The sequence below is a fragment of the Monoraphidium neglectum genome (assembly GCF_000611645.1).
Source record: "Monoraphidium neglectum strain SAG 48.87 unplaced genomic scaffold scaffold01667, whole genome shotgun sequence".
NCBI lineage: Eukaryota > Viridiplantae > Chlorophyta > Chlorophyceae > Sphaeropleales > Selenastraceae > Monoraphidium > Monoraphidium neglectum.
In genome coordinates, this window is record NW_014011961.1 from 1 (window position 1) to 8,763 (window position 8,763).

Sequence of the window (8,763 nt, forward strand, 5' to 3'; positions counted from 1 at the left end):
CTCCAGAGCCTCGCCCCGCTCAAGCAGCCACTCCCGCACCTGGCGCAGCCGCTGCGGCGCGGGCGGGTGCGCGGCGGCCAGCTGCTGCTCCTCCTGGCCGAGCGACCTGGCCGTGCGGCAGTGAGGTGCATCGCGCACGCCAGCGATCAAGCCATGTGGCAGAGAGCGTCAATTATAACCACGAAGCGTGCTGTGAGAAACAGCGAGGAGCAATCGCGTATGTCCATGTATTCAACGCCGCAGCTGTACGTCCCAGCTCCACGACAGTGTCACTCTCTCGGGCCCGCCCCCTGCGCCTGGCCGCCGCTTGCCTGATGTCGCTCTCCGCGCCGGCCAGCAGCTTGGCGGCCGTCTGCACCTGGAGCTGGGCCGACACGAAAACAGTCCGCCGTGAGGCCACCTCCTGCTGCAGCTCAAACAGGGACTCGGCGCTCGCGGCAGGGGGCCAGCACGCGCCGACACCGCCGCCGCCGTCAGCTGCCTGCTGCCGCGCTGGCCTGTGGCCACCACCGCGAGGATGTTTTGCGCCGGGGACGGATGGCAGGCGCACGCCGGCAGCGGTCGCTGATGAGGCGCGCGGCTTGCTGGTCGTCATGTTGTCAGAGGTGCCGCGACCTTTCTTTGAGATCGGCGTCGCGGCCTGCGGCCGACCGCGGGCGTTGCCCGCCGAGCTCGCACTGCGGCTGGCCCTGAGCGCCTTCTCCGAGCGCCACGGGTTCAGCGGCAGGGCCGGCGCGAAAGGTGGAACACCACCCGTGGACAACTGCTTCAACTCCCTGCCCCTCGCTTCAGGCTTGTCCTGGAAAAGGGGGGTTGGGCAGTCAAACACACCGGGTTGACCTCTGCAGCAGGTGCTGCGGCGCTTCTTGTGCACGTGCGTCAAGCATCCTAGGTACGCTGCCTGCAATCCTGCAGCTCACTTCATCCGAAGCAGATGTCGGTAATGCTTCCTCCTGGTTGTCATCCTCGGCCCATAAACTCTCGAGGAGCAAGGTCCCGGGGACATCCAGATCACCTCCCATCGCTGCTCACATCTAAAAGCGCTTCATAAATTATTTCGTGCAGATGAGACTACTCACCTACATCATTAATTGTTCCAGAGCACTGCGCTCTGCTGGGCACTGTGGCGCTGCAACTCGCCCGGAGCACCTAGTTTCTGTCGTCACTTTCGCAACAATATTGTAATGAAAATAGATCTGATCTATACCAGCATGCACAAGGCCACCCGCATGCAACTTGAAGTGTTCCGAGGTGACAACCTTGAAGCAGCACAAACAGAGGAAGCCCCTTCCCCGCCCCCACCGTCAGAGACGGAAAAGCGACAAGACGGGAAATCCATGCCGCGCAGTGAACAGGCAGCTGGCTCAGCTGTCGATGCGACTGGAGGCAAAAGCACTAGGTGCACTGCTCCAGGCGGCGGCACGGCAGATGCTCCCGAGCGTGCCATACGGTCGGCAGGGCTGCGACACGCGCTGTCTGGTGGCGTTGCGGGAGCGTTTGCCAAGACGTGCACGGCCCCTCTGGCCCGCCTCGTCATTCTCTACCAGGTGGGATGAGCGGGCAGCGCGCACAGCCGCAGCAGCTTGCGTGGCGGCCATGTCTCCGCTGCCCTGCTGCCTCCCCCTGCTGCTGGTGGGGTGGAGCGCGAAAAGCGGCGACGCCTGCCCCCTGCCCCTTCCTGCAGGTCCAGGCCTTCAACCCAGTGCCAACCCCCTTGGCGGTGCCCAGCCCGCTGCGCTTTGCCACCGCCGCCGCCGCCGCCCCGGCCGCTGGCCCGGCGGGCGCGGCCGGTGCAGCGTGGCGGCCGACGGCCCCCGCGGCCGCGCAGCCTCGGCTCCTCCAGGCGCTGCTGGGCGTGGCGCAGGCTGAGGGGTGGCGGTCCCTCTGGCGGGGCAACCTCGTGACCATCCTGCACCGCGTGCCCTACTCCTCCATCAACTTCTACACCTACGAAGCCACCAGCTGCTGGCTCGCACACCACGCGCCCACCGGCAGCGACGTGGCGCGGCGGATGGCAAGCGGCGCCATGGCCGGGCTTATGGCATGCACCGCGGTGGGCGCGGGGTTCGGGGGCCGCCCTGCGGAGGCGCGCATCGGGCTGGTCCGGCGCGCCTGCGCTCGTCTCTGCGCATGCCCGTTTGCGGTACGGCCTGCAAACATCGGAGGCAGCCATGCTGCTGGGTTCCGCGCACCCCCACCCTCCCTTCGTGAGTCTGTGCTCTTCTGTGTGTTGCACGTCTGCCCATCCGTCGCACCGCCCTACACTGGACCCCAACACCCCCACTCCGAAGGCGTACCCCCTGGATCTGGTGCGCACGCGGCTCGCGGCGCAGACGGGTCGCGGGCGCGGCTACTACAGCGGCATCGGCGGCACACTGCGGCGCATCGTGACTGAGGAGGGCGCGTCGGGGCTGTACAGGGGCCTGGGGGCGACGCTGGTGCAGGTGGGCTCGGCACGCCTGCACACTTGCGGGCGCGGGCCAATGGGAGGGGTTTTGAGGGGAGCTTGCCGTGGAGATCAGCGGGCTCTCCTGCACGAGAGCTCGGCTGCGGCCGGGTACACCCCTTGGATCGTCAGGGACGGCATGGGTGGGGGTGACAGGCAAGCGTGACGCTCTGTCCAGGCCGCAAAACTGGCCCTGTCACGGCGAACCTTTGCCGATCCTTGCCGGCCTGCCCTTCCCGCCACCACCCCCAGGTGGTCCCCAGCCTGGCCCTGAGCTTCACTGTGTATGAGACGGCGCGCAACGCAGCCGCAGAGTGGGAGCAGCGGCGGGCGCACACGCACGCGGGCGCATCGGGCGGCGTCTCGGCCGCCGAGGTCGGCAGGCGGGGTGGCGCAGGCGGCGCGGCGCCCGGACACACGGCAGCTGGCGGTGGCGGTGGCGAGTGGGACCTGGCTCAGGCGCTGGTGGACGGCAAGGAGGCTGCCAGCAGCAGCGAAACGATGGATGCTGCAGCCGCCTCCAGCAGCAGCAGCAGCAGTAGCAGCAGCAGCGGCAGCGGCGGCGGCATCAGCAGCAGCAGCGGCGGCGTCTCTTTGCGAGGCGGGCAGGCGAGGCCAGGCGTGCAGCCGCCGCCGCCCGTGTCGACCGCCGCCAGCCTGGCGTGCGGCTGCCTGTCCGGCCTGGTGACCTCCACGGCCACCTTCCCCCTGGACGTGGTGCGGCGGCGCATGCAGGTGCACGGCGCGGGCGGCGCGCGCGGCGGCGCCAGCTACGCGGGCGTGATCCGGCAGATCTGGTCCGCGCGGGGCGCATCTGGGTTCTACGCGGGCATAGCGGCGGAGTACTGCAAGGTGGTGCCCGGGGTGGCCATAGCCTATGGCACCTACGAGGCCATGAAGGCCTGGACAAAGGCAGACTGAGGGCGCTGGGTGGGCGCGGTGGGGCGCTATTGACTGTGTGTGTGTGTGTGCGCGCGCGTACATGCGTGTTTCTGTTTTTGTGTGTTTGCAGTGTGTGCGTGTGAGTGAGTGTGTGTGTGTGTGTGTGTGTGTGTGTTGGGGGGGGGAGTGAGAGAGATTGCGAGATTGCTGGCTAGGTGGCGCGGAGTTCTTACAAGCGTGCGTAGTCGTTCAACCTTTTCCCACCCATTCTTGTTTTGTCTGGTGTTTACAGCAACCCAATTGTGTGCAGGACATTGCTGACGCAGCTGAGAGCGGTGTGAAACGCAATCGTGTGATGGGCCGGGCTGGCGCATTGCAACGTGCACCTGCCTGATATGTTTCAAACCTTTGGCTTCACACCAAGCCTGTTGGCAGTTGTCGCGATGCCTGTTTGCGTTGCACTGGCGGCTGCCTCTGTTGGGCCTCCATGCTGCGCCATCCCCTACCAAACGGTTTGCGGGTGCTCCCCGTTTTGCGCATGGCTCACGACTGTGCAGCTGAACTGGCGGTGTTTCTTCAGTAAAGCAAGGGGGCGCCCCACCAAGCACGAGCTTCCCTGAAGGCCTGTTACACCCATGGAGGGCGGCGCTCGCCATGCAGAGGAACTCACCCCTTTCTCACCACATGCAACAAAACTGCCGCGTGGTCGACCACTGCGGCCGGGCAAGCCGATGCAAAGCTCCCCACGCAGGTGTTGCAAATCAAAGCTATGTGCCCTCGCCCCCGCCCTGACAACATAGCCAGGCATGCGCATGCAAAATGCTAAGGGCGCCATGTGCATGCACTTTGGAGGGCTTAAAATTTCTCAGCCGGCGGTGGCTTGATGATGACTCACATGTGGCGGGTGGGCACCCTCAATAGTCGTGATGCAAGGCTGCGCTTGATGCATCCGCAGCAGCCCCGGGAAGAAAATGGGAGATAGCCCCACGCAAAGCCCCGGCGCAATGCAGCCAGGCAGGCAGCGATGTGCGCCAATCAGTGCTGCGCACGAGTAGAGCGAAAGTGAAGGTATGCAGAGTCAAAGGGGGGGCGATGGCGCGAGGCAGCCCCCGTCCCGCAGCGCCCGCGACCTGTGGAGGCCGAGCTGTGGGTTGGGGGTGCGCTCCCAGCCCTTGGGTTGGCTGGTGCAAATTTGCATGCAGAGCTTGAAAATCCAGTGCTCAGTAGCTTCGAATTCTAGATTTGCGTGTCAACACAAGATCGCAATTGACCAAAACCTGAGGCCATCAATGGCATGGTGCATGCCGGCCTTGAGCCGGCCGCGTAGCCGTGGCGGGCAGCCGCACCCTCATCGGCGCGGGAGCAGAGCCGCCTAAGGGCTATCAGGTGCGCCAGCAGCCCGGGCCGTCTCGAGCTCCGCCGACGGCGCGGCCTGGACCTCCATCGCTGCCGCCGCCGCCACCTCCTTATGTGGCGCGTTTGGCGGGCTGACGCCGCGCACAAATGCGTCCCTCCAGGCCTCCAGCTTGCGGCCCCCCAGGCGCACCTCCTTCCAGCCGTCGCAAGCCTGGCGCAGCGGGTTGCGGCAGCGCGCTGCGGCCAGCGCAAAGCTGCTGATGCTGCCGTGCTCCTCGCCGGCGCAGCGGATCGTGCCGGACTCCGTCACCTCGGCCGTCACGCACTGCGCGGTGCCGATCCCAAACTCATACAGCCCGGGGAGGATGTAGCCGGCAGTCACCAAGTCTGAGAACGAGGCCCGCCGACCACTCGCTGCGTCGGCGGCGGCCGTGCCGCCTCCAGAAACTGCCAGGGCGCGGGCGGCGGCGCGGGGCAGCGGCGGCGCTGCCGTCGCTGCGGTGGCCGGGCTGGGGGCGGGAGCCGAGTCTGCGTCGTCGCTGAGCAGGCGCTGGCTCTTAGAGGGCTTGAGGCGCGGCGCCTCGGCCGCGCCCAGTCCAAGAGACCCGGAGCCGCGCTTGCGCAGCGTCAGGCCGCCGCTCGCGCTGCGTGCAAGGGGCGCTCCTTGGCCGCCCTCTGTGGGTGCTATCGCGGCCTGCAGCGCGTGCTCGTCTGCGCCCTGCCCTGACTCCGGGTACAGGGGGGCTCCCGCGCCGCTGGCAAAGCGGATCGCGCCGCGGCGCGGCCCAGCACTGGGCTCATCCGCGGCGGTGCAGGGCAGCGGCCCACTGCCATTCCCCAGGGCCCGTGGCACCATTCCCGCTAACGCGCACTCGCCAGCCAGGCCTGGTGCACGGCCGATTGCGCCACCGGCCACTGTGGGCGTAAGCGGGCAGCGGCGGCCAGGGGGTGCGGGGTGAGGGTTGGTGAAGAGGGCCTCGGGAGACATTGTGCGACCGCGCGAGCCTTGCGCGGGGATGAGGGTGCACGGGTGCGAAGTCAATAGACGCAGCTTTATCGACGCGAGAATTTGTCATGCATCGCAGCAGCACCCTTGCCTCCACACCCCCAAGCTGTCGTTGCGCCCCACCTGCACATCCGGCCGGCTGGTTCTCCGCTCGCGCGAACGGCGTCGCCTGCTGCTGCACACCTTGCTGCCCTGGCGCACTGCTGCGCGTAACGTGCAGCGAGCACTGCGTCGCCCACTGCATCCCGCGGTGACCTCCCAAGGCGCCCAAGGGCTGGTGTGGCACGCCCGCCAGGTGCGCGGGGTGCATGCCAGGTGCCGCCAGGTGGCCACCTGCAGCATCCCAAACATCAGACCCCCCTCGCCCCCTCCAGGCATGCGCTGTGTATGTGTTGGCCTCTTGCTGCTGCTTCTGCTGCTTCTGCTGCTGCTGCTGCTGATGCTGATGCGCCAGGTAGTTCTGGGCCTGCACCTGCTCCTGATGCTGCTGCTGATGAGCTGCCAGCAGCGCGGCATGTTGGTGCTCTGTCGTTGCCCTCCAGGCAGAGAAGGAGGGTGCCCGCACGTCCGGCTCGGGCTGGTGCGGCTGCGAGTGCATCAGGTGCACTGACGTTCCCGACATGGGGTGGGGGTGCATGCACTGCGACGCGCTGCTCATGTGGCTGCCGCCCGGCAGGGCGTGCTGCGGCGCCATCAGCACGTCATCCTGCCGCCCCAGCGTCGCCGCCAGGTGGCACACCCCTGGCAGCTGCATGCCCCACGCCAGCCCCTGTTCGCCTGCATGCAGGGCGGGCTGCCGGGCCGCGCCCGCGCGCGTCACAGCGCCCCCTCCCATCACAAGCTCGTCGTCGCCGCCAAAGCCGGCCAGGAAGTCGTCCAGCAGCCCGCCCTCCTCGGCGCCGCCGCCCTCCACCAGGGCGAGGTCGTCCCCCAGCAGCAGGGCCCTCACCGCGTCGTCATCAATGGCGGGGCACTGCATGCCCACAGCAGGCGCGGCGCCGTCCGCGGCGGCAGCCGCAGCAGGGACGTACGCGAACTCATTGCTGGCACACGGCTGGCTGTTGCAGCTGGTGCTGACGCTGCCCAGTAAGCCACCAATACCGTCGCGCACTGCAGCGCACACCGCGCTGGAGGGCGCAGGCGCGCTGCAACCGCCACCGCTGCCGCTGGCGCCCACATTTGGGGAGCATTGGTCCATGAGGCTGGCGGCAGCAGTCGGAGCCGGGGGCTGTGGCGCCCTGGCGTCTGTACCTGCCATGAACGCAGCCGCTGCGGCGGCCTCACCCTCAAGGGCCGCCACAGTGCTGTGCACGAGCGCAGTCACCACCAGCCGCACCTCGCTCACCGCCGTGTCACGCCCAGCGGCACCGCCTGCTGCTGCGGATGCACCGTCCGCGCTGCTACCGCCGCCCTCGCCCTCGCTGTGGTGCTCAGGGGCCGCGGCAGCCGCGCGCTGCACGCCGCACAGCAGTCTGTCCCTGTGGCCTGCTGGCGGCAGTGATGTGGAGGGCGGCAGCAGCAGAGTCTCGCTGGTGCCATTGCTGCCGCGGGCAGCTGCAGCCCAGGGGTCCATGGCGGCAAGCTCGCCATTTTGGCCGGTGCGACCAGACATGTCTTGCTGCGCAAGCCCCAAAGCTGCCTGATGGAGTGGAGCGTCAAGCGCTGCCCCTGGCGCTGCCCCAGCAGCAGCTGCAGCTGCCGCCGCAGCCGATGCCGACGCCGGGTGTGCCCGCCCTTTCGCCATTAGCATTTGGCAATGCTCCAAGGCAGCTGCACCGACGTCGGCCGCACCCGCGCCGCTCGCGCCGGCGGCCAGCAGCTGCCCGCGGCGCCGCATAAGGTCAGACGCGTATGCGCGGCGCTGCTCTGGGGGCAGGCTTGACAGCAGCGCTTTCAGCTGGCGCGCTGCCTCAATTGCCGAAATGCGCTGGTTGGGGTGGGCTGCTGCAAGGTGCATCTGATGAGGAGGGAGCGCGTCGGCGTGATGCATTAGCATCGGCTGCTGCTGCTGCTGCTGCTGCTGCTGCTGCTGCTGCTGCTGCTGCTGCTGCTGTTGCTGCTGCTGAAGCGCTTGCGCTTGCCACGGCCCACTGTCGTGCGAGTGCTGCATCAGCAGCGATGGCGCCTGCGGAACATGACTCCCGCCAGCCGTGGCCGCTACTGCCTCGCGCCTGTGCACCTCCGCAGCGAGCCGCTCTGTGCGCTGCAGGAGCTGATCACGCATCGCCATCTGCTGCGCAATGTGGGCGCGCATGGCATCCACACCGCCGGAGCTGTGCAGCATGGACCCGTGCAGCGCGTCCAGCTCGGCGCGCTGCGCGTCCGCCAGAGCGCGCATCTGCTCCGCTTGCGCACGCTGCAGCTGTGCCTGCTGGTGGGACGTCGCCAAGCTGCGAGCTTGTGCGTGCGAGGCCGCAAGGTGATGCGTCTCGAACAGCTGCCGCTCCTGGCGCAGAACAGCCTGCTGCAGCATCGCGTGGCGCTGCTGCAGCTGGAGATGCTGCTGCTGCTGCTGCTGCTGCTGCTGCTGCTGCTGCTGCTGCTGCTGCTGCTGCTGCTGCTGCTGCTGCTGCTGTAGAATATTGTGCTGATTGACCCTCAGCGCTGCACCGCCAACATTCAGCACACTGGGCGAGTCCGGGGAACCCGCAGGATCGCGCCGCCTGCAGCCGACGCTGCCTGTTGAGCGCTGGGAGCTGTCTCCGCCGTTCAGCGGCGGCAGCAGACACGAGCCCTCGATGGGTGGCAGCCACTGTCGCTGCATATGCTGCGACTGCTGCTGCACACCGTACATCAGCTGCTGCTGCTGCTGCTGCTGCTGCTGCTGTTGCTGCTGTTCACAGTGCATCTGCTGATACTGTCGCTGATGTTGCTGCAGTTGCTGCAACTGGTGTTGCTGCTGCAGCTGTGGCTCGCACTCAAACGGCTGCAAGTCATAGGCGTCGTGACTGAGCTGCACATGGCCAGGGTGCTGACGCAGCGGCCCGTCAATTGGGAACAGGGCCATGGCATCAGGCGACCCCAGCGTGGGGCCGTCCAGCAGCATAGGGGCGATGCCATTGAGGTCCATTCC

At 67.6% G+C, this 8,763-nt stretch overlaps 2 protein-coding genes across 2 annotated transcripts; one reads left to right on the plus strand and one right to left on the minus strand.

Annotated features, from left to right (window-relative positions):
• Positions 1-2,171: 2,171 nt before the first annotated feature.
• Positions 2,172-3,367, plus strand: MNEG_8656 (hypothetical protein; the record flags this gene model as incomplete). The annotated part of the gene is made up of 3 exons (XM_014042870.1): positions 2,172-2,207; positions 2,292-2,444; positions 2,699-3,367. The coding sequence occupies 3 exons, from the start codon at positions 2,172-2,174 to the stop codon at positions 3,365-3,367; spliced, it is 858 nt and encodes a 285-aa protein (XP_013898324.1).
• Positions 3,368-4,700: 1,333 nt separating this feature from the next.
• Positions 4,701-8,760, minus strand: MNEG_8657 (hypothetical protein; the record flags this gene model as incomplete). Its single annotated transcript, XM_014042871.1, has 2 exons — positions 4,701-5,599; positions 5,814-8,760. 2 exons carry the CDS (start codon positions 8,758-8,760, stop codon positions 4,701-4,703), a joined length of 3,846 nt encoding a protein of 1,281 aa, XP_013898325.1.
• Between the last annotated feature and the right edge of the window lie 3 nt (positions 8,761-8,763).